This window comes from Oreochromis niloticus, linkage group LG3 (assembly GCF_001858045.2).
Source record: "Oreochromis niloticus isolate F11D_XX linkage group LG3, O_niloticus_UMD_NMBU, whole genome shotgun sequence".
Classification (NCBI taxonomy): domain Eukaryota; kingdom Metazoa; phylum Chordata; class Actinopteri; order Cichliformes; family Cichlidae; genus Oreochromis; species Oreochromis niloticus.
The window spans coordinates 19,661,324-19,688,587 of NC_031967.2; the positions used below are offsets into that span (position 1 = coordinate 19,661,324).

Consider the following 27,264-nt stretch of genomic DNA (forward strand, 5'->3'; position numbering starts at 1 on the left):
ACAACTTTTCACGGCTGTGAAGTGAGATTGCGACGAAGTGAGGGGGGGAGGCAAAGCCCCAACAGCGGTGCCAAGTTCAGTTTAAACTTTTGCTCGGGATGTGCTAGACGCAAAGAGGAAGTGGAGTGAGGACAAAGTGCAAAACACAACAACACAGCAGAAACACATATACAGTAGGTTGTGTGTGTGAGTTTGTGGCGTTTTTGTTGCAAACTGGACTTGTGCTTGCACAGCGCGCTCTCGCAGCTGCAAATATGGCACCTACAGCAACGTATAGCTGCCATAACAGGACAGCAGCCTGAGTGCGGCTGGCTTTTTTTAAGAGGAAGGAAAAAGTGTCAAAGGAGGCTTTCTTTCTTTCTTTTTTGTTGTTGTTGTTGTCTGCGCGCACTCGAGATCTCGCAGCTTTCTACTGTACCGATGTGGACCTGGATGGGATGTGTTGGAGGAGGCGGGGGGGGGGGGGGGGGGATTAAAAAAGAAGATCTGCGGGTTTCGGACACTTCCATCACGCGCTTTTCTATCTTATATTTGTGCCTCTAAGAAAAGCAGCAAAAAAAAGCGCGCGTGAGTGTGTGTATTTCTTATTTCGTGTGCGCGCTCCCGACCTGTCCGCCAGTTTCCCGTTTTTTACTGTACCTGGCGCGGCTGGTGTTGCAGTTTCCCGAGGCGCCGCCGGCGAGTTTATGTCGCTTGCGTTCTCGTCCAGGTCCCCGTCGTCGTCTTCTTCATCAAAATCTCCTCCCTCGGAATTAACCACCATGCCCTCGTCTTCCTCACAGGACCGGAGAGGAGAGGACATTATATCCCTGTCATTGGATCCGTCCTTGTATTTCAAAAAAAAAAAAAAAAAAAAGGGGGGGAGAAAGAAGAAGGAGAAGAAGAAGAAAGGGGGAGAAAAAAGCGCGTTCTTGTCCGATTATATGATATTTATTTAATATTCAAATCGGCTCAGGAAAAAGTGGGGGGCGTTTTGGAATATTTTACACCAAGGCAGAGCAACAAAGATGGCCGCCCTCTTATATTTATTTTTTAACAACCCCCCCAATAAGAAAAAAAAAATCCCCTTACATAAAAAATGGCTGACTATATTATTTCAGAACGCACCCCCCTCCTCCTTTCTCTATCTCTCTCCTTCTCTCTTTCTCCCTCCGCGCGCCCCCTCCCTCCTCAAAAACGTACACATTGTTACAAGGAGCAAAAAAAAAAAGGGGTGTGTGACTGCATGTAAGTTACATTGTTACTTGTTTGTTTCTTTTCTCTCTGACCCCCCCTTCCCTCCTCTCTTTTTTCCCTCTCTCTCGCTCTCTCTTTCTCTATCCCCCCACCCCACCCCCTCAAGTCCGGATCAGTCACGAATCCGACAGACTTGCCTGGTGTCACTGTCACTTGCCAGATCACACGCAACAACTCTCGCTTTCTGCATTGCAGAGCCCGACACAAATCTATCAAATATGGCCACCTTATATTCTCCGGAGCCCCCACCGTTGTGCTTCAAAAAAAAGAAAAAAAAGGAAAGAAATTATTTTGGAACAGCAGCAGCAGTAGGGTTGTGCACGCGCTTGTATATGTGTGTGTGAGAGAGAGTGTGCGTGTGTGTGAGTGCTGGGGAGGGATTGAGAGAGAGGGAGAGAGAGAGAGGGAGAGAGTGAGTGAGAAAGGGGGGTTGGGAAAATCTGCCGCAGCCATGCCCAGACTTACATCAGATTGTATTGCTTAAAAAATTAACTACTTGTGGTGGGGATGGAAACAGGTCGGGGTATGCAGAACCGCGTTTCCACCTCTAGAAAGCACCGCGAGAAACGGCTCCAAGTGCGCACGCCGTCTCTCGCACCGGCGTTTAAAACGGCCACGAGAGATTTTCCGAGCTCTCGCTGTAAAGTCGCGCTCTCGTTGGCGCCGAGCTGTGACAACTGGATGGCAGTAAGGCCATGGGAATGCCTAGACCCCGGCCAGCCCTCGGTGGCTGCCCGGGGGCACTTTTGTTTTGACAAAAGGAATTTTCATTTGCTTTTTTTGTTTTTTTCGCATTCAAGCCTCACATAGAAAATCAGGGTCAAGCAGGAGAAACTGTGACTTCACTAAAGATTAAAATATATGTTTTTAAAAAAAGAATTTACATAATACATTTTAAAAAGGTGCATTATGTTTTAAAATACATGATTCCTATTTCATTTGAAAGCGATATTGAATAAATAATGAACAAATTACACATTTGTCGCAATCTCTTGTTTCCCAGTGAGCCAATATCTAGTAGTCATAGACCCTTGGTCCCTTTAATATCTCAGCACCTGTGTTCCAATAAGCTGTTCAGGTCTTTACTGTTTAATTCGCTTCAGCAAACTGTAGATGGGCCTAAAGTGTCTGAACATTTGTCAGAGTTAGAGGGAAGAGTGTGAAATTTTATTTATAAAGTGCTAAATCACAACAACAGTAGACTTATATAAAGGTAAAGGGTCTTTACCTTTATATGAGGTAAAGGGCCTACAATAATACAGAGAAAACCTCAACAATCACACTACCCCCTATGAGTAAGCACTTGGTGAGAGTGGGAAGGAAAAAATACCTTTTAACAGGAAGAAACCTCTGGCATAACCAGACTCAGGGAGGGGCAGCCATCTGCTGTGACCACGTGAGGGTGAGGGGAGAAAGACAGGACCAAAGACACACTGTGAAAGGGTTTAATATATGTAGTAACATTTATTTTTTGTATTTTCAGCCTTTATTTTGAAAGTATAGTATAAAGAGAAGGCAGGGTAAGAGTGGAGGAAATGGCCTGGGGGCAGACTCAGACTGTGCACCTGCAGCAGCCTTTGGCGTACAGTCACCTGCTCAACCACCCCACAGTTAAAGTGCCACCCACCCAGTAGCACCTGAAGCTTGAGCTCCCTGAGGAGGCCTCGGGGGTCAGACCACACCAAAGTCAAAAGGTCTTTTACATTCCATTCAGTTTGCATGCCGAGCACATGCAATTTAAAAAATGCAAGCAGTGTGAATCCAGGCTCACTGTCACCTCAGTGAACCAGCTTTCTAGTCTTACTGACCACACATTGTGGTTTACACTACAAGCCACATGTACACACATGACACCCACAGAGATATTCAAATAGCACCTTGCTATCTCTTAAAAAAGGAAGAAAAGTATGTTTTTAAAAGTTTAAAATCCACTTCAGCTAAAATTAAAGAAAGTTATATGTCTATAAAATTATATACAGTAATTAAAATAGTAGGTACACACAGGTATTACTACTCTATTTTTACATGCAGAGCTGTGTTATCCACTGTTGAACAAAGTCCTGCTCACATCGTAACCTAAGGAAGTTTTATATGACGATAACTTAAATGTTGCAGTGCAAGCACGCCTAAATCTCCCTGAACCCCACCATGACACAACCTTCTCTAACCCTCCTGTTGTCCCAACAGATCTATAAGTGAACGCAGGAGGGGAAAAATGTGGAAATATGCGCTAAATAAAAGTGTCAGAAGCTGAAAGCCATCCCGACCACGCGGCCGACAGCTCAGGCAGCCCGGCCGCTGTGACATCTCGTAAAGCCTCCATGTCTCCAAGTTCCGCGCTCCGTCTCTACGCTATGTGTCAGTCTGTCAGCTGTGGCTCCCACACCAATAACCGGGTATCATGTAAACAAGCATTTCAGTTACGCCTCGCCTGCTGAGCACGCTCCTCCTCCTCCTCTCTGCTGCTGCTGCTGCAACAGGTGCTCGAGCTGCTCCGGCTCGGCTCGCCCCGCGCCCACAAATGAGAGGAATTTTGTTAGTGTCTGATCCAAAGGCCACATCTGCCAAGAGAGAGACGGTGCAACGCAAGACAACATGGGCAGAGGAGACATGTCTGTGTGTGTCTGTTCACGAGAAGTGTATCAGAGTGTGTGTGTGACTGGAGTCCCCCCATCCACCCACCCACTAAGCCTCTGGCCACTGAGGTGTCTGTGGTTGCCAGATTGAGAGGCTGGTGATGTGGAAGCTTTGTGTGTGTGTGTGTGTGTGTGTGAGTGTGTGTATGTGTGTAGCTTACGTACCCTAACCCACACTATCTATGTGTGCGAGTGTGTGAATGAGGTATCTGTACTCATAACCGTGCATGTTTCTCACTATGCTTTTGCAAAAGAAAAAAAAAAGGATGAAACCAGCCAGGGCTCTCATGTGCCGTAGGCCCTGACATACTGCACTACTCTGCTGTGACTACCCGCCTTCCCCCTCCCCGCCCGCCCGCCCGCCACTACCAACACTCCCCGTGTCCGTTTGGCAGGGAGACATGTCGAGGATGAGAGAGAAAAGCCTCCCCTGGGTGCTGCGCTCCAGCTAACCCAGATTTTATGCAGTGTGACACACAGAGGAAGACACCGGCTCCTGAGCTCCATTCAGAGCTGAGCTGTCTGAACTGAGGCGACCCGGGGAGCAGATAATGCTTAAATAACAGGCGTGCAGCAGGGGCCAATCCAGCAGACGCTGGTGTGGGATTGAATTAGCAGCAGAAGAAGTGCTGATCAGTTGAGTTTTGGCTCAGCGTATTCCCTGAGCAGTGAAACAGTTGTAATAAAGTGTTAAAAAGTAAAGGTGGGACACAGTGCTTTTTTGGGTTTAATTGTGCCAGTTAATGGGCTCCAGTTGTAGACTTCTACATTTACAGATGATGATTTCTGGGAAAGTTTAATCAGAGACATAAGAGGGAGAGGAAGAGGGTGATGAAAGACTCCTGAGCTATCCAACTATATCAAGACTGTTTAGGACATAATCAGCAAAGTTTAAGTCTCTTAACGTCCACCAGATAAAGCATGACACATCTAGGTTTAGGGTTAAGGCTTCTTCGGACAGTAAAAGAAAGGTTTAGGTCATCATCTGTGATCATCATTTTAACCTAAACTATTAAAATGTGTAATTTTAAGTTTAAAAAGAAAGTTCTCTCAAGAAGCTGAGACAGGCTCCAATTACGACGCTGAATCTGATAAGCAGAAGAAGCTAGATGGATGGGTGGGTGGATAGATATGCTTCTCTCCAAAACACAGCACTAGGGTTAGGGATACCACTGATAATGACTTTAACCTCACATATTAAAAGCTTTTTAATGTGGGTGCTCCTACACTTCGCCGCAGATGGGTCAAAAACACAAAATAGCCTTCTTTTGCATGCTATTCGTGGAGTTTTGAAGGATAAAGAGGATACAAATCAGAATATGCTACTCACCTTTAGTTAGGACTGTGATGCCAGTCATCCCTCTTCTAAGGATTCAAGATACCATCAGCACAGTCAGCAGCAAGGCCAGCACTCACTGCCACTACAAAACCACCCAGGAAGATCTGTGGATTATGAGTTCAGATTTAAAAAACTATGCACACCACCTAGCTGAGGCTCTATTTTCACTCTGTAGTCATTCACATAGAGATGCGTCGATATACAGTGAATATGATGAAATGCTGCTGCACAAGAGCGTATCTTCTACAAAATCATGCTTTTTTTTTTAACATCAGTAGTTACATCTGTTCCGGGTTGTTTGCTGAACAGTGTTTGTCTGATCTTATCATATCGTGTCTTAACTTGATCTTTCCTTTCTCGGGAATCACTCACATAAATCTTGAGTCTACATTCTTTTTAAAGTCTTTTAAAATATTTCACAGCAATAATAAAAAAACGCAGGAAAACATAGGAACTGAATAGAAAAGAAACTATTAGCCCCTCCTCCAAACTCTACTTTGAGAGAAAAGTGCAAACCAGATATTTATATTCACATGCCAACATTCCAGTTCGACATCAACCGTCTTATCCAGTGTGTAACACTTAATCTATGCGGTCTATTTTTCCAAAACACATTTAGATTTAGATTTTTGGCACTTGAGAAAAAGAGGTTTCCTATCATAGTGTTTCTTCTTCTCTCACGCAGCTTCTCTATCCTCTTTTTCCTGTAAGTAATTGGGTTTCATGGTTCTGTTAGCAGATGTTTGGCACGGTGGATCTTTTGCTTATTGTTTCATCCGGTTGCCCTTTTCACTCTACAGTGTGTGTAACGGTGTGTTCACACCGTAACTGTTCATTTCATTTGTAGTTATGCTGACAGCCTCTCTCTTTACTTGTATTTTGAGTCAAAATAACTTGACTGCTTTTATTTGTTCTGCAGATATTGCGACTTTATTGTTATTGTGTTGCCATAATAGTGCAGTGAAAATGATATTTTTGCGACAATCATAACCACTGTAATGACTTTAGCAGTTTCCCCCCAGGTTTTTAAATGTGGTACTTTAGAAAGGATTTTTAAGTAACACTTGGTAAGTTATACAAGTCATCTTTTCAGTGAAGCTCGTGGATTAAGCAACGCGTACAAATCAGATAGAAATCTCAGTGATTTTATCAGTGTTTTTAAAGCGATGTGTCAGGAAATGAAGGGAAAATGATCCTGTAGCGGCCACCCGTGGCGACAGTGGGGACATACAGGCGAGCTTTAAAATACCACACTCCAAATTCTCCAGACTTACCCGAGAGGAAAACACGTAGATAGTTTTCGTTTTTGCAAAGTATGGGTATATGAGTTTTTAGAAGGCTTTAGCAAACAGTGCTAAAACGAGGCTAATGAAGTCTTTGATCAGTGCCAGGTGTTAGTTCCTCTTAAAATTAATAAATTTGCAGACTTAAACGTTAACTTATTATTATTAATATTTATCATTTAAATAATGTAACATTTTTTCTTTTTTTTTTTTCTTTTTTTTAATTCTAGCAGCATCCTAACGGACCTCCCCTTTAAGATGAAAAAAAAAATTGGATCGTTTCCGGTTTCGCTGGTCCGTCGGTGAAATTGCTCCGTAAGCAAATGCCGGAGGAGAAGAAGAGGGGCAGGTTATGGCCACAATGATTGAGGAAAATGGTCCTTCGACTCACGTATGTGTTTCTCGTTTTAATTTTTCAGTTTGTCTCAGGGTTGTTGGTGCTGTTTAACATGTCAAAACTGAGATTAAAAAATAGTTCAACGGAAAAGTATTTGAACATTGTCATTGCTTCAGTTGTAGCCAATTCGTTAGTCGGTGGCTAACAAATTAGCTTGTACATCTGACCTGGTAACCTGCGTTTATTTAACTGTTTTTATTTATATATATATATATATATATATATATATATATATATGAACGACAGACTACAGATTCACTATGTGTTGAGTTCTCCTCACCAAAAGGCACAGTTTGGTCATTCTGTCTCAAATCATTATTTTTTTCTCGACCGTCTCTGATTTACCTAAACATTTTATAGTCCAGAGTTTGGATATATATAATGATTGTTTTAAAATGTTAGCTTCATATATAAAATGTTTTCAATATATATGTTTTAAACCCCATCCACCTACTTTCAGGCCTTTTTATATCTCAAAACTATTAAAGGTAAAAGCCTTACATTTATAAGAATAGTGTACATTACTGTACAGTGTTCTTATTGTATATATTGTATATCTTATATCTATTTCATCTGTTCCTCTGTCTCTCCTGCTGCTTTGAGCATGTACATGACAAAAGAATTTCCCTCGGGATAAATAAAGTTGTTCTTATTCTTATTCTTATTCTTACATTTCCACAGGCCTTTCTTGAATCAGGAACTGTAATTTGGGACAGTAAAAAAAAATCACATTGCAGAAATGCTGTAGTGACAGTTTCTAAATGGTATATTGATTCATTTCACAGTACTGTAACATAAAACACGTAAAAAGCTTTTAAACATGAAATTCTTGGTCACAGAAATTAAGAAAATGTCATTTTAATTCAACTTTTATTCTGTGTTTAGCAAACATGACAAGTTGCACCAGGAAAAAAAATATCAGTCGATTGTCCTGTCGAAATAGAACAAAGTCCTGGAGTCTTCAGATGGTACTCTAATTATCACTCACAAACAAGTCTGTTACATATATGTGTACTTTTGATACCTACTTTGTAAGTATGCACATTGCTTTGGATGAGTTTGAGACTTCAGGTTAAGATGAGAATGTATTAAGAGATATGAGATTTAACAGGACTGCATGGAATTTATTTTCTCATATTTTATCTAGCTAATACTTAAAGATTTTTTTTTGGTCTGTGTGTCCCAAATTAAAGATCCTGATTCACATTTATGGTAAACACCAGTGCAAATTTCACACTTTTTTCTTAATAGTTTTTGAGATATTCACATTCAAACACTGTCAGATTTCAAAATTTGGGGGGAAAAAACATTATGAAAGTGGGTCAGTGGACAATTTTGAAGAAAATGTATACTAAGAAGTGTTTGCTATATGAAGCTGAAATTTCACAGCGGTCATTACATGTGTCTAAACAGGGCTTCTTTCAGGATTTTCCAAATAAAATAATAATGGATTAATAATGTGCCAATTAGGTCTTATTTTGCTCACTTTCCCTTATTGTCCTCCCCCAGGAGCAGTCTGAAGTGTCCTCATCATCTCAGGCACGGCAGAAGCTGGAGGGGCTCCTGAACAAGAACATGAGGATCCGCATGACAGACGGACGGACTCTGGTGGGCCTTTTCCTCTGCACTGACCGGGACTGCAACGTCATCCTCGGCTCAGCTCAGGAATTCCTTAAATCCACAGGTACGCAGAGGCTTGAGGCGACCTGAGCACAGCGTCCACTGATGCCTTTTACACCGTATAAAAAGGCTGTTCTGTTCTTTTTCACACCTCGCATTTTTATGGCGTTGTATTTATAAAGCATCTTTGAAGTGTCTTTCAATGCCAAACCATCTTAAAGGTTATCAATAAAGCTAAAAATAATACTGATCAGAACCAGCAGCTGTGGGAAACTCAAACGATGCTTTTGTCATTCACTTCGCAAAAAAAATACACAGGGAAATGGGTAAAAGTTGTGTTGTTTGTTTGCACTCTTTTGTGGTTTATTTGCTGTGACCTGTTGTTTCAAAACTCATGGAAATGGAGCAACTTTTATGTTTTGATGATGCAGTTAAAAATCATTTCATATTTACATATATTAATCTGTAGTTTAGTTACTAGATTATTGGTTTTGCTAAAAAACAAACTGTAGTGAAAGAGAAGATGATATTAGGTGCTGGAAACATTCCACCGCATCCCAGAGCTGCTCTGTTGGATGAGATCTGATTACTGTGGAAGCCATTCGAGTACAATGAGTTCATTGTCATGTTCGAGAAACCAGTTTGAGGTGATCTGAGCTTTGTGACGTGGTGGTTACACTGGGGTCATAAAGGGGTGGGCATAGTCAAATACCCCAGTTAGGCTGCAGGTATTTAGACTATGCTATGTTGGTAGCCAGTGATGCATGGCAGAGTAGCTCTTTAAACCAAACTCTGTCCCAACCGTCTGAATGTCACAGTAGAAATTGAGACTCAACAGACCAGACAACATCTTCCTTTGTTGTTATTGGGCAAAACCTTGCTGTTCTTTCTGTATGTGCTGTTCAGAGATGCTCTTCTGCGTACCTTGCTTGTAATGAGTTATTGTTGCCTTTCTATCAGCTTAAACCAGCTTGGCCGTTCTTCTCTGACATCAACAAGACATTTTCTCCCAGAGACCTGCCGCTCACTGGATATTTTCACTTTTTCATATCTTTCTCTGTGAACCGCACAGATGGTGATGTGGGAAAATTTCCGAAATATTCAGACTAGCAGAGTCACTTAAATCACCTTTCTTCCTCATTCTGATGTTTACATGTCTAAATGCACTGATTTGCTGCCATGTGATTGGCCGATTTGGTATTTACATTAACGTGCAGGTGTGCTTAAAGTTACCGTTGAGTTCATAACGATTGTTTAGGTATCACACAGTAAGCGTCGTCTGACCTGTTGTCTCGTTTTCTTTTCAGACACATTCTCCCAGAGCGAACCCAGAGTCCTGGGCCTGGCCATGATTCCCGGCCACCACGTGGTGTCCATCGAGGTGGAGGCAGACAGCCTGGACGACACACAGGGATTCGGAGCTAACCACTGACGGAGCTCCGTCTGTTTGGACAGCATTCATGTGACTGACTCCTGCCGAGCCAGACTCAAGGCCGTGGTCGATCCCAGGAGAACGGACGTCGTCGGTCTCTCAGACTCTTTGGACGCAGAACTTCTGTGTCGATGTCGTGGATTCAGTCAATCCCTCTGTGACTGATGAAAGAGTGCGTTTGCGGCGACTGCTGCACAATGCAGCGTGTGTAGAAATGGTGTGGGCGTGCATGTGTGTGAGGTGTGAGTAAACGAGAGCTTACGTGTATGTGTCTCAGTGTCTGCAGTGCCCGTCTTTATTACAGTGTTTTAAAATAAATCACCCTATTTGAGGCTTTGTGTTGCCGTCCTTGCCTCGCTTTAAAAGACAGTAAAAAAAAAAAAAAGAAAGAGCAAAAATGCATTTGTTTCAATATTTTAATACACTTGAGCACATCAGCCGACTCAGTTTGGCAACAGGAAAAAAAAAATGCCTCCAACAAAAGAAACCCAGAAACAAAACCGTCCCACTCAGTTAAATACAAAGAGAGCCTGTCACATTTTATTCACACAATCAAGCAGTAGAAGCTGGTTACAGTCAGTGTGTCCTCAAGTTATTAAAGACAAAATAACTTAATTTGTGCTAAAAAATAAAGTCTTTAAAAATAACATCATCATCTTGGTTCACCTGTGTGGCCCGTGTGGCCGCAAGAGCCTCATTTATAAACTGTATGAAGTTCGTATGTGTGTCAGTGCGACCCACTGGATAAATATTATCCAAACATGCTGCTCGTGAAGTAGATATGGTGTACCCCGGGAAAAATAAAGCAGCAGCTCAGTGCACAACCAGACACGCTTCAGTAAGACCTATTTATAAATGAGGTTCTCGGATAGCCACTGAAGACACACGCGAGTGTGTGAAAGGCTTTTCAAAGGCCTACAGTAACATTTCAGGAGTGCAGGAGGAGTGAAGTGGCCTTTTCAAACAAAGTAAAAGTGCAAGCTTCCGAAACGTTTCCTTGAAAGGAGGAGGAAAGGAAAAGAAATACTCTAAATGTCGACGCAGTCATTTGCAGCTGTTTTCCTAAACATTTTTTTTCACTTATTTTGTGCACTTACATCCATAATGTCAAATTAATATCTCCAAAACAAAACTCACACAGAATTATTCCAATTAGCTATCAGGAGGAGCTGATTTAAATTTAAAAATATACATGTATATATCACAGAGCACCTACACTGACTTCAGATCCATAGGATATTGAAATTCTTACACCCACAGGTTTCCTGTAGCGGTGCTCGAGTTTCACCATAAATATAGTTCAACAGCCACAGGTCTAATGATAAATATAAAAATCCTGCTTCTCTAGTGTAGAGACGTCTCGACATGGTAAAAAATAGAGACTGAGATCAGTAGACCTTTAAAGAATACTGCAAGCAAACGGACAGACGTACAGATTTTCTTCAGTCAGGGCAAAGAGTCACGGCACTAAAAATAAAAAGGAGGCGCCAAGTAGCGCTTCAAAGAATGGCACAAAGAAAGAATAAGAGCGGACGCTGCTTCCAGCCGTCATACGTTTCCTATGGAGCTCATCTGTAGACTTCATTTTCTTCAAGCACAACGTAATTTATGAGTAACCACAGGTAGGTCCTTTGATTTTGTGGTAAAAAGTCCGAAATAACAAAAAAAAAAGTTTGCGACAAACCTGCGTCCAGGCTGACGCAGAGCTTTTGAGGAAGACTCGTCCTCCAAAATCCCCCGAAGGTTTTTTCCGAAGTATCCACCTAAAAACGACACTACCCCCCCTCCCCGCCCGTGTGTTCGTCAAGTCCTGCTCTCTAGTTGTACTGGAACTTGAAGTGGAAGCTGCCGCCAGACTCAAAGGGGTTGAAGTGAAAAGGCCAGCCCTGCTGACCTCCGCCTCCACCCTGCTGGTTTTCTGGGTCCAGCGGATCCTCGCCCGCATCGAACTTCTGCCTCATTTCTGAAAAAATGACAGGAAGGAGGAAGGGACACATTTAATAATGTGAGAGCTGGATCGTTAACATTTTAGTAAACAATCTAATACTTTAGATTTGGTTTGACAAACATCCATTTTCTTCTGCTTTTACAATTCTATTCAATTTTTTGCAGGACACAAAAAAGACCCGTGATGACGGTGAACTTGAACCCAGGTCCTCTTGCTGTGAGGCAACAGTGCTAACCACTGGACCACTGTGCTGCCCCCTGCTGTCACAATACCAAAACGACCTCAAAGAACAGGAATTCTTTGACTGCAGAGCTGCAGGGTTAACGTCTGCTGAGCAACTTTTTAGTCCGTTTTGTGAAAAGACGAATGAAACCGCTCGTTTCTACTCGTTTCACATGAATGTTCTGACAGCTCAGCTTAACTTCACCAGACATCATTTCTGAGAAAGCCAAACTTTTTAAATTAGCCCAACTAAGTTTAATGCTTGTGTTCTGGACTGTAATATACGCTCATCCATGCATCGATATTGGTGTTTTCGGAGACTGCCTGTAATAGGCTTTTTAAGTCTATTATAAGCAGAAGAAAATGGATAGATGGATGTTTATGGAGACTGTTGGAATTTGTGAATTTCCCTCTGGGATGAGTAAAGTATCTCTAAAATCCTAGAAATTCTTTAAAATCAGATATTGGTGGTGTGGAAATGTGGCTGTAAATAGTTGTTTTTCAGAGAGATCAGGGAAAAGACTAAAGGACATGGCCGTCTGCTGACCTGGATCAGTGAGGACCTCTTTGGCCGATGCGATGTCAATAAACTTCTTTTCCGCTTCTTTTTTCTCGGCCTCGGACTGGAAGTTGTCGGGGTGCCACTGCTGTGCCAGCTTCCTGTACGCCTTGGTGATCTCCTGCTTGTTGGCATTCCTGAGGAAGTTTCTGAGCGTTAGCGGGTGCTTTTATAAAAGTGATGGACATCAACTTTGGCATCAGAAAAAAGTAAATGTGCAATGTTGACGTTGAAGTTGGCTGAACTGGTTACCTGCTGACGCCGAGGATTTTATAGTAGTCTCTCTTACGAGACTGCTTGAGCAGCCTCTGGGCTCGCTCCAGCCCCTCTTTGATATCGTTGCTGTCGCCGTCGAACTCTCTCGCCTCCTGGTAGTCCTCCACAGCTGCACGACACACAAGGGATTTACAGATTACTCCGAAAAATTATTTGTACCACATATCTGAGGCTAATTAGGTAATATTGTTTTACTTTAGCCATCAATTATCAATAAAAATCTTCTGATGCTGTGTGTGCAGTTATGACAAAAAATCTAATATTTTTAGGGTTTTTTTCACATCATTTTGCTGCGAGCTGCTCAGTTTTGGCATTGTTGCTGTAGAGACGTCCTCCCTTCTTTTGAAACTATATAGTCCAGTGTCTACATCTGCCGACAGCATCGCTGTTGAGATGGAAGCTGTGTCTATGGTTACGATAGGCTCATGACATCATGACAGGACATAAACATGGGATGAGTTGAGTTGCATTCATTGAGAAGACTGTGTCACCTTTCTCGTAGTCCTGGTTGAGGATATAGGCCTCTGCTCTGTCTCTGAGGACGTTGGCGTTGCGGGGGTCTCTCTGGTGGGCCTCCGAACACACGTCTATCGCCTCGGTCGCTGATTTAATCTGGAAATGATATGAAGCAAAAGGTGAATGATTACAAAGTAAGACTGAACTGTAGTGAGAACTGGGACAGTGTGTTTGCAATGGCAACTTATTTAGAGGTTTCACATCATCTGGGGGATGTGAGAGGAGAAAAAATGAGCATCGCTTAGTGAGAAAAGCTGCCGTCACTCTCTCACCTTCACAAGACAGAAGCAGATCCTCTCTTTGGCCAGGTTGGTGTAGTACGGGACATTAGGCTCCGTCTGCATTACCGATTCATACTTTTCTATGGCTTCTTGATGCCTAATGGAGAGAGAGAAACACAGTTAAAGGTCAAAGCACTTAACTTGCTGTGGCACTGAAACAGTTCACAGTTTACAAGCTGCAAATGCACAGATGAGTTAATTATTATCCCGCCTATGAAAATTAAACAAAAAAAAAAAATTCCCATGTGCCGTTAAAGAGAGCCAGGACTTTCAAACACAGCATTTCCAAACATGCTTGTTTTATTTTGGATGTTTACTTTATTTTACTTTGAGCACAGAAACACAATTATGTCATAAAAACTACCTGCATCAACATTATTGGCCCCCTGCTGCTAATAGTCAGTTTTGTGTCCTCTTTGCTGCCTGCAGATGTTTCTTCTAGTTCTCAATAAGGCTCTCACGCGTCTCTTGAGGAATCACGGCTCACTTTTCTTTGTGAATCTCCAGCACCTCCAGATTTGAAGTCAGGGCTTTTGCCCAGGCCAGTCAGGGACATTCACTTTGGTCTCCTGGAGCTTGTTCTTGACCTGGAGCCTTGGGTTGTTGCCGTGTTGTTCTGGGGTCTTCTTAGTTTTCTTTCTGTTCCTACCTCTCCTGCACTGTGTGGCTCTCTTTGAATTTTGCAATGATGCTTCTCGCTCCGGTTTTTAACACTTGGAAAATGTTTGTATATCACCTCCTGCTTTGTGAGCATCAGCCATTCTTTTTCTCAAGTCTAAACTGACTTCTTTTGTTTTCGGCCAGCTGTCTACTCATTGACAGCTCAAACTCTTGCTGAAGTTTTTTGCTGTGTGTAAGTTGGACGATAACCCTCAGTTTTAACTTTAACTTATAAGCTGAGCATTACAAGTTAAAGCAAATCCTTGCACAGCAGTGGTTTGTGGTTTTTCAGGGGGCTAATAATACTGAGTCTGGTATTTTTTCTTCTTTTCTGAAATTATTCTGTTACTGTGTGCAAATATTAATAATTTATGTGTTGAAAATCCCTTGCTCTGTTAAAAAAAAGCACTTGAGGAAAATGTTCATAGCTGGACTAATTATGCCCTCACTTGTATACGTTACACTTTCAGAGGCTGAGACTATAGCTGCCCTCTGAAACTCTCATTTGCATGCAGATGGAAGCGAAGTGCCTCAGCCCAACAGAAATGCCCACCTGCCCTCCTGAATCAGCTCTTCTGCCGAGTCCAGCTGCTTGCTGAGCTTCTTCACCTGCTTGTAGTGGCTGAAGCACTCCTTGTCGTCCTGGTCGAGTTTCAGACACTCTCTGATGTTGCTGCACGTGAACGGATGGACAGAGTGAGACTTCATTTGCATGACTGAGCAAGCCAGAGCAATTTGTTTATTCCAGGAACGACGCTCACTTGAGTGACTCGTGGTGGTTGCCGAGGCTGTAGTGCAGCTTGCTGAGCTTCAGAAAGGCGGCGCGGTTGTCGTTGCGAAGCCGCGTTGTCGGCGTGAGATCCTGGATTGCTTTCTGTGGATCTCCCATCCGGATGTAGCACTCTGCACGGAGCTCCCGAGACTCCGGATCCCAAGGAGAGATCTAGAGGAAGACGGAAACTTTTTACAAACGAGCAATCAGCTCAGAGATCATAGTGATTCCTTTAATAACTAAAATGCTGAGGCATTAAAATCAGATTTGAAATCACACTTTGAATCAGTTGGTATTGGTAAGATTGTAATTAAAAAATAAAATTAATCAAGAAGACCCCTACCTCTATAACTCTCTCCAGCACAGTGATCGTTGTGCTGTAGTCCCCTTGGTGGTACGCGGCCTGGGCCTCCTCCTGCAGCTCCTCCAGCTCATTCGCCTTCATCAGCTGGTTCTGAGCTTCCTCGTTGTCTGAGGACCGCTGCAGCTGGAACAGCAGGTACACATTATTGTGGCAAACATACGCGGGAGAGTGATTTAGGACTGCAAAAGCAGCACCTTATAAAACCTACCACTGCCTCAAAGTCCTCCCGTGCCTCCTGCGTGCTGCCCTGCTTCAACAGGATGTTCCCTCTCTGCAAGCGGGCCTGAAATATGCAAACAGATGAAAAGATAGGATGACGAAGACTCAGAAGAGGGCAGAAGAGATGGAATATGATAGAAGACATTAAGAAAGGTTATTGAGTGACCTACAGCCAAGAAGTCGGGCTTGAGTTGGATAGCCTTGGTCAGATCTGGCAGGGCAGATTTGGATTTTCCCATGGCCAGAAACACTGCAGCTCGCTTGTAGAAGGTCAGGTAATTCTTAGAGTCACCCTCTGGAAAAACCATCATCACAGTTTATTCATTTTTATTTTGACAAAAGCAACAAGCACAAGCTTTGAATCTCTAAACTCTTTTACTGCACAATAACACACCTTTCTCAGCTGTACAGACAAGCACAGGCTGTAGACTGAAAATGTCAGACAGTGGCAAGAACATGTCTGTGTGTGTGTAACCTTACCCACGGCAGAGTGGTAGTGGGACAAGGCTTCGGCCAGCTGACCAGCTGCCAAAAGTTTGCGGCCCATCTCCAAGTGGTGCTCAATCTCAGCCTGAGTTGCCCCCAAGACACCTGTAACATAAAACTGGGCTTGAGCCTCGCTGGAAACACTGAAGAGGGACAGCTTTATAGACGCAAACCACGGTGTAGCTCAGTGTGCTTTGTGTGTTTGCCGGGCTTTTGTTCACACAATCACACAATCGAGCTGTGGCACCTGATCAACAACCTAACTTGTCTCCGAACTGCTCAGCCTCACCTTTCCCTCTGATGTACTAATTTCCACTCAGGTCCATCCTCCCATGAAACTCTTAACATCTTCACCTCAGTCTCCTGTCTTTATACCAGAGCAGGTCTCCTTACCATCTTCTAAACCATCTCTTTCACTTTAACTGCATTCCTTTTTCACTCACCTTCACCTACTCCGCTCCCTCTCCCTTCTTCACCCCTCTTATGCACTTTTATGCTAACTATTGCACAAGTCATATTATTCAAATATATTTTAACTACCTAAAGTGAAAGTACTCATTACACAGAATGGCACTTTTCAGAATCATACACATTATATTAGTGAATCATTGCAGTTGAGGACTGTTTTGCATACTTCTACACTGCTGATGGGCATTGATCTATAATAATGCAGTTAATCTGCAAACGAATAACCAACTAAAGTCTTAAAATCTCCATCTGCATCCAAAATATAGTGGAATAGAAGCAGAAGATAGAGAAATACTTAAATACAGTACAATTACTGTGTATTAAACCTCAACTTTAGTAAACTACGCAGTTAAGTGTAGAGCTGAAAGTATTTTAGCGCTGGTGGGGAATGAGGGAGGGGTGAAACTGAAGAAAACTGATGTAATGAAAAGTGAAAGTAGAGTATTACTGCAAAACAAAACCTTATACAATCAGTGTTTTTAAAATAATGATTTGACACACATATAAATGTAACTGAACTATCTAAATATTACTAAGAGCAGCCTGACAAAGGTGAATGCAGGTGGTGCTGGGTCTGTAAGTCCTCACTACGCCCCTGGCTGTAAGGATACTGCCCTTGCAAACATCTTTTAAAGCCTTCATGTTTAACTTTTACAGATTAATTGCCGGTATCCTTAAATCAGAGCAACGATATAGTAATACTTTTTTGTATTAGTATTTTAAGAGCAGTTTCCGGGTCAGTAATAAGCCGGCTTGATTAACTTTTAGCAGCTAAAGACGAGAAACAAGTGAGTAAGCAGGCTGTTTTTTGTTTTTTTCTTTTTACGTGAAGTGGGTCTTACCGTCCAGCTGGATGTCCAGGATGACACACAGCAGTGACAGGGAGCACAGGACCCCGCTGAGTCCGGCCCGCCGACACGGCTCCATCTCTTCCCGGATTCACGCTTTAACACCGGAACCAGCCAACTTCACAACTCTGCGTCCGCTTCGACTGAAAGCGCCTGTCTCTTTCATTGAAATCTGCCTATTATTTATTACACCCTCATGGGTCTCCCCTCTCTACAGAACAGCTACGACGGTGTATTTACGGTCCCAATCGGACAGTATTCCGTGTGGAAATGAGCCGCGTCGCTGAAAGGTTCCTCCCGTCTCAAAAGAAATAGCAACCTAAATTCACTACCCCGCCTGAATTAATTATTTTCTAGATTCGGTCAAAAGTTAAAACGACTAGTCTGTTCCTGAAACTGAACAGCTGACCGTCCTTACACTTTGTAAACGAAACCTTGCCCCTCTTCCAGCGCCGTCCCCGCCCTATCTGCTCTACTTTTCCGTGGTTGGTCCGCGAGGCGCACATCCGTGTTCGTCCAGAAACGTGGGCTGCTCTCATTGGACAGGCTATTTTAACAGTGACGCTCCCACCATGTCCCTGCATGGGCCGGGCAGCCTGCACACTGCGGCCAAACGTCACCACAGGGTATGTAATTGACAGCGGTAACACATGACGACGTGTTATGCAATGTAAAACAACCTGCTGAACAGGATCAGTCTGTGTTTTTACCTCAAAGAATGCGAAATGCGAAGAATGCAAAAACCGTAATCATCATCATGTCATAATAATAATAATGATAATGATCATCATCATCATCATCATAATAATAATTGATCATGATAAATCATCCTTTCTTTTATTTTTCTGCAGGTTATAAAGTTTTGTCATTTAATAACTTAGTTTAAAATAACCCTGAATCTTAATTTTTCAAGTGATTTACACTCACTGGTTTTCTCACTTCATAGTTATACCGTGTGGTACAAGGTCGGACTCCCTTTTTGCCTTTTAACAGTAAGATCGACCTTAACTCATCATGGCACAGATTGAACAAGGTGCAGGAAGCATTCCTCAGAGATTTTGGTTCGTGCTGACATGATGCAGGTGCACATCCATGATGTGAATCTTCTGTTCAATCCCAAATGTGCTCTATTAGTATGGTGACTGTGGAGGCCATTTCAGTAAAGTGAACTCATTGTCATGTTTAAGATGAGATGATTTGAGCTGTGTGACATGACACGTTATTGTTGTCAGCAACAATAATCAGGTAGCCCGTGGCATACAAATGAAGCTTAGGTGTCTAAATGGTCTAAAGCATGCCAAGAAAATATCACACACCATTACATCACCAGCAGCAGGACAACCACTGATACAAAGCAGGATGGATCAATGCTTTCTTCTTGTATACTCCGAATCCCTACCATTGTAGCAGTTGAAGCAAATTCAGACTCATCAGTACAATCATCTGTTGTCAAGTTTTGTTGTCCATGTGTAGCCTCAACATCCTGTTCATAGCTGACATGAGTGTCACCCATTGAGGTCCTCTCCTGCTGCAGCCCTTCTGCTTCAATGCTCGAGATGTTGGGCATTCAGAGACGCTCTTCTCCATCGTTTGGTTGTAACGAGTGGTTATTTGAGTAACTGTTGCCTTCCTATCATCTGAAAACAATCTGGACATTCTAATCTGACCTCTGAAATCAGCAAGACAGTTTCTCGCATCTGGATATTTTCTCTTTTTCAGACTGTTTCACTGTAAACCCTACAAAGGATTGTGATCTGTCGCAGTAGATCAGCATTTTTCAGCCCGTCTGGCACTAAAAGTCACTTGAATCAAATTTCTTCCCCATTCTGACGCTGAGGTTAAGCTTCAGCAGATAATTGCACTATTGAGCATTTTAACAGTGTTAAGAAGAAGCTGGGCAGCCATGTTCCACCAAAACAGCTTGAGTTCACCTTGAACATACATAAGATGTGTTCTCCTCTTGTGTTTTGTTAACAAACTGAACAAGAAGGTGCTGAGCTGAGACCTGGTGCTATCAAAGGCACACGAGTCACATGATTTTCAATCATTCGGTGGTTGATGTGTCCTGTGAATGGAGTCACTGTCATCCTGGTTGAGACCGCTTCCACCTGCATACATTTACCACGGGATAAGGTGACCACCCAGTGACTCTTCCCTATCTTCTTTATATAATAAACATGTGAGCTGCCGTCACGCACTGTTTACGGTGCTGCTTCTCGCCACTTTAATGACACATCATAAATAAGTTGTACAAAATACAGTCTTTATTTGACACATAAAGACATTTGAATTTGCTGCTTTTAGCACCAAATTTAAATAGTAAAAATGTGTAATTTGATGAAAATATAACATTTGTAATCAGTCTTTACTCTGAACACAGACACTGAACAGGTTGTTGATGATTTCCCGCAATATTTTACCCAAATCGTGTCCTGATGACCTGTAATCATACGCCTGGCTGATGGTTTTTTCATTTTAATTTTATTTAAAAAAAAAAAAAAAGGAAGAATACAGCCACCACTGTTTTTGTCTGTGGTAAGTAAAACTGGAATGTTCAACGTAAAACATTTAAATTTGTACATTTGCTTAAAAAAACAACAACCCAAAAAACAGGCAAAATACAATTAAAACAAAGACAACCTGCCCTCCAGCGCCTTTTGCAGGTGTTGCCTACAAAACTGTACAAAACGACGTATCCAAACAATCATCACACTTTTGACCTTCCCCTTACAAATGTGATTGGATTCATTGGAAAATAAGTGACAATATCAGAGAAATATAAATATTAATCATTGAGAGCGCACAGTGAGTTTGTGCAGTGACGCTGATGTTTTGTCAAGCTTTTTGCAATCATTATATCCATGTTATTTCTACAAAACATACATTTTGAAACTGCGGTTATTTGTATATAACATATACAGCGATGCTGAAATACTCCCAACAGTGAACATCTGATGCACTGCAAGTATTTCCACGGTGATGAAATGGCACAATGTGTTAGTTAGACCAGCCAAAGATGAAGGGATGAATAAGTCCACAAAGCTCAGTTTCCAAATCCTGCTCAGACGTAAGCGTTTCTCCCATAAGTACTGGCGGCCATGCTTCTGGTTGGTGCTGGTCCAGAATACACAGTTCCCCTTGCATGAGGTAGAGGGCTGCAGAGAAAGAAAACGTCAGGATCAGATGGTGGAAATACAAATCACTCCAAGCATGCCGCACATCAGATACTCAGAGTCTCAGCAAGGAAATTAAAAGTTTTAGAATAGTGTTAGAATAAGTTATCCTTATAGTGGCAGTGCACCTACCAGAAGTGAATATAAGAAGGCTATGGTCAGTGTAAAGTGAGTAATGTAGTTACTACTTTTTTCGACCACTGGGGGGAGCCAATTTTCTAATCAGGGACATGAGCGCTTGCCACTAGGCAGCCATCTTGGTGTCGTGTTTGCGTTGTTTCTTTTTAAAGCACAGTTTAGATCAACATTAATTCTAATGATTACCTGGATATAAATCTAAATAACTAATCTGATTTAAAAAGTTTACATTTTTACTGACTTTCTAATAAAATAAGGTTTTAATAAAGATGTGTGTGGGTTTTTTCTTCAAGTTTTTGTGTCTGTTTCTGCCAAAGATTTTAATTCTTTTTCAAATCTTTGATTGCTACGTCTCTGACATTCACTTTGAGCAGTCTGAGACCTGTTCAGGAGCTTCCATCTCCAAACAGACATCTCTCCACAGACAAATTTAAAATCTTTTCTATGCTGAGTTTTATGATGTCCCTGTAATGAAGGTTGGTCAAAAAAAATTGTCATACAATTTTTATTTGTTCTTTTGCCTATGTTTACCATTGAGACAGGTAATTACCAAATAAACTATAAACCTACTATAAGCCCCCTTAAACCTGCCACTTAGCACAGTCGAGACAAAGACACCTGGATGGGTGGGAACTATTGACACTTTGAGATAAGTTCGTGTTGCCACAGTGAGTCGCTAGAGAGCCATGGAATCCGTCTCCCTTTGTATCACATTGATAACAGAACGTTCAGCACATTCGTGTTTTCTTTAATTAATCCAGAACATTTTTCACGGCCGGGCCAGATTGTACCTGTAGACTCTGAGAATTAACCTCCAGCTCTGTACATCAAAAAGAGATCAAACTCACTATTTTTCCTCTGTGCCCAATTTGCAGGAGCAGGTGAGAACGGCTCCTCCAGCGATGGCGAGCACAGCAGAGCACCAGCCGATGTAAAGCCCTTCTCCTATCTCATACCTGTGACACATAGCAAAATTATAGGCTGCCAGCACTGCACTTTGGGCCTGTTTATCTCACACCACTAACAGCAACTTACTTTGTGCCAGGGTAGTAGGGGTCAAAGAAATTCTGGGTGATATTGAAAGCATACCAGGACACTGCGACCATAGTGCACAAACCTTTTGATAGAAAAAAAGACAACAACAACAAGGAGTCGTTAGTGAGCAATAAAACAATGACCGGTCAGAGTTTAACTCTGATCCAAAGTATTGAAGTAAACAAGAACAAAAATAGGTAGGACTGATTTAAAAGGGCATTATCACGATTCATCAGCATACTGGGGAGGTTTCTTTATCTTTTTTAAGGGGTAGTGTAATAGGAGGTCAATATTGTTATCTGAATAGCCAGGAAGAACAGACTGTCTTTTCTATGTTTTTGTTACCTTGAAGCATAAAAAGTACTCCAGAGGTGCCTGCGATCCTCCCTTTGAGAACATAGTTTTCTCCTCCTGCTTTAGAACACTGTATCCCAATCAGCGAGCCCAGCAGTCCAAATGTGCCAAACACTACCGAGGCGATCATCAAGGCACGAGACGCTTGGATGTAACCTGGAAACAATGCATACATACACAAAACCACATAATTTTAACAGATTTTTCGAAGACGGATTGATAATTTAATGTGTACAACAAAAGATAGGACATCTAAGCTCTTCAAGTTATCCTTTTAATACATTTCTTATGACAGAAACCCTCCTCCAGACAAAGTAACATAAACATCTGATGGAATCCAACTTTCCCGAAGCTCATGATATTATTAAGAAGTCAATTTTTTTGTCAGCATACCATTCAAAGCGAGCATCGAAGGGAAGTCCCTGCAGTTACTGACCCCGGTTGAATCTGTCGCGCAGGACATCCACAGGTTTTCATAAATTGTTGAGGTGGTGATGACATTTCCGTCAACAGTGGAGGTCCTCCAGTAACGGTTTGGAATCGCAACCCCCACCATTATCCATCCGATGAACCCCAAAATCACAGCCACCACTTCCACGATTGGATCCATGACTTCTCCTCGGCCCAACTGTCAGTGGCAAGAGATTGAAGTTTTTGAATTTAATAAAAGTTATTTTTTTATGATGATAAAAACATCGGATTCAGGTGAATGTGTGTGTGTGATGTGTGTCCGCTCTGCCACTGAGAGATGTGTCCAGTTCAACAGATAAGTATAATCAGTTATATGACTCACTTGCAGTCTCTCCTCCCCCTACACTTGTTCTCTCTCTCTCTCTCTCTCTCTCTCTCTCTCTCTCACACACACACACACACACACACACACATACTCTATCCTCTTTTTTTTTTTTGCATTTTACACCCCTGAAACCGAACAGGTGTTTATCGGTTCACTTTCAGGGTCCAATGGTCATCTGCTAGTCTTAATGACGCCGTGACTCTGTATGCATTTCTGGTTATGTTTATGAAAAATACTCAAAGATATAACGCAGAAAAGAACTGGAAAATTCTCCCATTCTCTCATAATAAATGATCACACTATTTACATTTAATAACTTTTAAAGGATATCATTGCTTAAAAAAAAACTAGTTTTTTTGTAATCACTATTCACTATAACACTTCAAAACTCACATCGAAACATATACGAATATATTTCTCTAAATTATGCTCCACCATTTTTATTGTTTCGGTTTACCTATCTCAAGGCCAGAAGACTCAAGGTAACAATTTCTTTGTCACACCCTGTGCTTGGGAACGATATCAATTTTTAACAGGTTCAATTTAAAGTCACAAACACCAACCAGAGGCCAAGGTCTAACGCTGCCCAGTTCATCTCGTGGTTTCTCAGTTTGTTTCATGCCATTAATAATCCTCCTGATAGCTTTTAGGTCAGCGTTGCCAAATCCAGGGCACTCTGAGTTTACCTCACTGATAATTTTAAGATAAATCTTAACCTGCATTTCACACCAAGCTGTCAAGTTGGTAGAGGTGAGGAGATTTATAAACCAGCAAATGTGTTTGTTTAAAGGTCAGCCTCCAAAAATAGCCCCAGTTCACCAACAATAAGCCAGTCTTTGAAAGGGAAAGTTTGACTTCTGGAAATGAAAACACAAAGGTTGTTAATTGTAACAAAAATTCTAATGTTTTGCATTTATTTTACGCAATGACAAAGAAACTAATAACTAAAAACTCACAAAATGCTTAAATAAACAGATTAAATATAATGAGTACATTTTCAGTGATATCATCAAAGAGGGGTATGCTCTTTATGTTTCATCAGATAGGTTAATAAACTGCTCAAATGGTATGTAACAACTGAAGATAAGTAACATAGTTTGGCAACATTACTGAGTGAACTGGGAAACCATGAAACATTTTGTGCTGATAAAAAAAAAACTACAAATGTTCAAACACTCCTTTTGAAAATGATTTCTTATTATCATTACTGTTTCAAATTTATTGTGTTTTGTTAGTCACCACAACTGCAACTGTAATTCGTGTTCTTTGCAAATGTGAACAAGCTGAAGAACATGGTTAACATGGCTGCCTGATAAATATTAGCATACTAGCATCGTCATTGTGCCCGTTGTGCGCACTTAGCTAAAAGTGCTACTGGCAAAAGTCAACACTTTAACTTAATATTTTTCTGTTTTCACGAAACAAATTTCTATCAGACCTGAAATATTTCAGCCCACCTTGCCAACTTGTTCTTAAGGTGACAACAAGTGTTGCTCAAGTTCCATAAAATATATATTTTCTTTCTGTTTTTAATGGAACCATTAAGCAGGAATTTGATTACTGGTTTTAGCAACAGTACTGCCAAATGTAAGGTCATCATAATGATGCATTACTTTGGAACAACTTGGCTCCAACAGTCTTATGAAGAAACTGTCACTGTTTTATTGAACACCATTTACACTTTAATAATTCACCCATCACACACTTTCCAGAGTCTCCAGCAATTTGTGAAAAATGTTCTGGGCTGTTTTTGGTGATGAGGTTGCTGCTATCAGGTCTCAAATCACTCTTCCTGCTCATGATCAAAATTCCTTTGCTGGTTTTGATCACTTTGAGTCTGTTTCTCTGTCCACACTGGCTTAAGTAGTCGCCTACCTGAAGCTCTCTATGTGTTACCTATACATTACTGTCACCCGTCCTTTCAAAGAGATCTTTAGCTCTCTTGGGCCTAGTGTATTTTAAATACCTGTCTTCTGACTGGGACTGTTCCAGCTGATTTTGTACATGTCATAGTGCAGCCATTTCTCATACAACAAAAATTACAAATCTCTATCAAATAGTTTTTTCAAATTTTAGACCAATCTCTAAACTCCCTTTTTTGTCTATGGTGGTGGAGAAAATTGTTCTTCAGCTCCAGACTTTATTGGGAATAAATGGCGTCACTGAAACAACATCACAGCACAGAAACTGTACTTTTAAACATTTTTAAAGATCTTTTATTAATTGCAGACTCAGGTCATTTTAATGTTTTAAGACCTGAGTGTTTGATACAGTGGATCATGGTGTCCAGCTGTGAGCACTAAAGGAACTCCTCTTGAATTGTTTTTACGTCATGTTCAGTGGCTTACATGGGGCGTCCCTCAAGGATCTATCCTTGGCCCGGTACTCTTTTCACTTTCATGTTATGGTGATGATTTAAAAATGTACTTTCTCTTAAAAAGAATACTATATATACAGTATATATAGATATAGATAAAGATATAGATATAGATATATAAACACCCAGCACGCCCCTGCGGGCGGTTTTATCCTTCAAGCTCGGGTCCTCTACCAGAGGCCTGGGAGCTTGAGGGTCCTGCGCAGTATCTTAGCTGTTCCCAGGACTGCGCTCTTCTGGACAGAGATCTCCAATGATCTGCTGGAGCCACTCGCCTAGCTTGGGAGTCACCGCACCTAGTGCTCCGATTACCACGGGGACCACCGTTACCTTCACCCTCCACATCCTCTCGAGCTCTTCTCTGAGCCCTTGGTATTTCTCCAGCTTCTCGTGTTCCTTCTTCCTGATGTTGCTGTCATTCGGAACCTCTACATCGATCACTACGGCCGTCTTCTCCTGTTTGTCTACCACCACTATGTCCGGTTGGTTAGCCACCACCATTTTGTCCGTCTGTATCTGGAAGTCCCACAGGATCTTAGCTCGGTCATTCTCCACCACCCTTGGGGGCATCTCCCATTTTGACCTCGGGACTTCCAGGTTATACTCAGCACAGATGTTTCTGTACACTATGCCGGCCACTTGGTTATGGTGTTCCATGTATGCCTTGCCTGCTAGCATCTTGCACCCTGCTGTTATGTGCTGGATTGTCTCAGGGGCATCTTTACACAGCCTGCACCTGGGTCCTTGCCTGGTGTGATAGACCCCAGCCTCTATGGATCTTGTACTCAGAGCAAGATCTTGTGAGCAAGATCTCTTTCTTGTGCTGCCATGATTAGTGCCTCTGTGCTGTCTTTCAGTCCAGCTTTGTCCAGCCACTGGTAGGATTTCTGGATATCATCCAACTCCTCTATCTGCCGGTGGTACATACCGTGCAGGGGCCTGTCCTTCCATGATGGTTCCTCGTCTCCCTCCTCTTTCTTGGGTTTCTGCTGCCTGAGGTATTCACTGAGCACTCGGTCAGTTGGGGCCATCTTCCCAATGTATTCTTGGATGTTCGTTGTCTCATCCTGGACTGTGGTGCTGACACTCACCAGTCCCCGGCCCCCTTCCTTCCACTTAGCGTACAGCCTCAGGGTACTGGACTTGGGGCGAAACCCTCCATGCATGGTCAGGTGCTTTCTTGTCTTTATGTCAGTGGCTTCTATCTCCTCCTTTGGCCAGCCTATTACCCCAGCAGGGTACCTGATCACGGGCAGGGCGTAGGTGTTGATGGCCTGGATCTTGTTCTTACCGTTCAGCTGACTCCTCAGGACTTGCCTGACCCTCTGCAGGTACTTGGTGGTTGCAGCTTTTCTAGCGGCCTCTTCATGGTTCCCATTCGCCTGCGGGATCCCCAGGTACTTGTAACTGTCCTCTATGTCTGCAATGTTGCCTTCTGGTAGTTCAATCCCCTCAGTTCTGACTACCTTCCCTCTCTTTGTTATCATCCGACTACACTTCTCCAGCCTGAATGACATCCCGATGTCATTGCTGTATATCCTGGTAGTGTGGATCAGTGAATCGATGTCTCGTTCACTCTTGGCATACAGCTTGATGTCATCCATGTACAGGAGGTGGCTGACAACTGTTCCGTTCCGTAGTCGGTATCAGTAGCCAGTCTTGTTAATGATCTCACTGAGGGGGTTCAGGCCTATGCAGAACAGCAGTGGGGACAGAGCATCTCCTTGGTAGATCCCGCACTTGATGGTGACTTGTGCTATGGGCTTGGAGTTGGCCTCTAGTGTTGTACGCCACATCTCCATTGAGTTCCTGATGAAGGCTCTTAGGGT

The 27,264-nt window shown here is 42.3% G+C and overlaps 4 protein-coding genes across 9 annotated transcripts in view; 1 reads left to right on the plus strand and 3 right to left on the minus strand.

Moving 5' to 3' along the window:
• The window catches only part of chd3 (chromodomain helicase DNA binding protein 3), a 56,110-nt gene extending 54,540 nt beyond the window's left edge, over positions 1–1,570 (minus strand). For 3 of the 6 annotated variants that reach the window (XM_019354191.2, XM_019354187.2, XM_019354185.2), the window contains exon 1: positions 640–1,254. In XM_019354191.2, the coding sequence (XP_019209736.1) occupies positions 640–802 (163 nt within the window). In that variant the 5' untranslated portion in view covers positions 803–1,254. Of the gene's footprint in view, positions 1–639; positions 1,256–1,373 lie in introns of those variants that run through there. The other 3 variants (XM_005454418.4, XM_019354193.2, XM_025906151.1) reach the window with 3 other exon arrangements.
• Positions 1,571–6,735: 5,165 nt separating this feature from the next.
• naa38 (N-alpha-acetyltransferase 38, NatC auxiliary subunit) lies at positions 6,736–10,275 on the plus strand. Its single transcript, XM_003449341.5, has 3 exons — positions 6,736–6,885; positions 8,401–8,575; positions 9,819–10,275. Exons 1-3 carry the CDS (start codon positions 6,847–6,849, stop codon positions 9,941–9,943), a joined length of 339 nt encoding a protein of 112 aa, XP_003449389.1. The 5' UTR covers positions 6,736–6,846; the 3' UTR covers positions 9,944–10,275.
• A 186-nt stretch (positions 10,276–10,461) lies between these two features.
• On the minus strand, positions 10,462–18,030 carry dnajc3b (DnaJ (Hsp40) homolog, subfamily C, member 3b). Its single transcript, XM_005454421.4, has 12 exons — positions 17,557–18,030; positions 16,241–16,351; positions 15,931–16,055; positions 15,750–15,824; positions 15,521–15,664; positions 15,167–15,348; positions 14,959–15,078; positions 13,737–13,842; positions 13,440–13,560; positions 12,925–13,057; positions 12,661–12,809; positions 10,462–11,906 (listed from the first exon to the last, which is right to left on the minus strand). Exons 1-12 carry the CDS (start codon positions 17,639–17,641, stop codon positions 11,761–11,763), a joined length of 1,497 nt encoding a protein of 498 aa, XP_005454478.1. The 5' UTR covers positions 17,642–18,030; the 3' UTR covers positions 10,462–11,760.
• Positions 18,031–19,804: 1,774 nt separating this feature from the next.
• Positions 19,805–23,022, minus strand: cldn15a (claudin 15a). The gene is made up of 5 exons (XM_003449343.5): positions 22,656–23,022; positions 22,254–22,418; positions 21,909–21,990; positions 21,722–21,829; positions 19,805–20,717 (listed from the first exon to the last, which is right to left on the minus strand). Exons 1-5 carry the CDS (start codon positions 22,870–22,872, stop codon positions 20,624–20,626), a joined length of 666 nt encoding a protein of 221 aa, XP_003449391.1. The 5' UTR covers positions 22,873–23,022; the 3' UTR covers positions 19,805–20,623.
• Between the last annotated feature and the right edge of the window lie 4,242 nt (positions 23,023–27,264).

Excerpts from the sequence above, each read along its gene's own strand:
- dnajc3b (XM_005454421.4), bottom strand. The coding sequence starts at position 17,641 with ATGGAGCCGTGTCGGCGGGCCGGACTCAGCGGGGTCCTGTGCTCCCTG. Across the intron at positions 13,843-14,958 it reads GAGCTGATTCAGGAGGGCAG|GCATCAAGAAGCCATAGAAA; the intron begins GTGGGCATTTCT and ends TCTCTCCATTAG. Across the intron at positions 13,058-13,439 it reads CAACCAGGACTACGAGAAAG|CTGTGGAGGACTACCAGGAG; the intron begins GTGACACAGTCT and ends TGTGTCGTGCAG.
- cldn15a (XM_003449343.5), bottom strand. The coding sequence starts at position 22,872 with ATGGATCCAATCGTGGAAGTGGTGGCTGTGATTTTGGGGTTCATCGGA. Across the intron at positions 21,991-22,253 it reads AGTACTTTTTATGCTTCAAG|GTTTGTGCACTATGGTCGCA; the intron begins GTAACAAAAACA and ends TTCTATCAAAAG. Across the intron at positions 21,830-21,908 it reads CCCTACTACCCTGGCACAAA|GTATGAGATAGGAGAAGGGC; the intron begins GTAAGTTGCTGT and ends TATGTGTCACAG.
- naa38 (XM_003449341.5), top strand. The coding sequence starts at position 6,847 with ATGGCCACAATGATTGAGGAAAATGGTCCTTCGACTCAC. Across the intron at positions 6,886-8,400 it reads AAAATGGTCCTTCGACTCAC|GAGCAGTCTGAAGTGTCCTC; the intron begins GTATGTGTTTCT and ends GTCCTCCCCCAG. Across the intron at positions 8,576-9,818 it reads GGAATTCCTTAAATCCACAG|ACACATTCTCCCAGAGCGAA; the intron begins GTACGCAGAGGC and ends TTTTCTTTTCAG.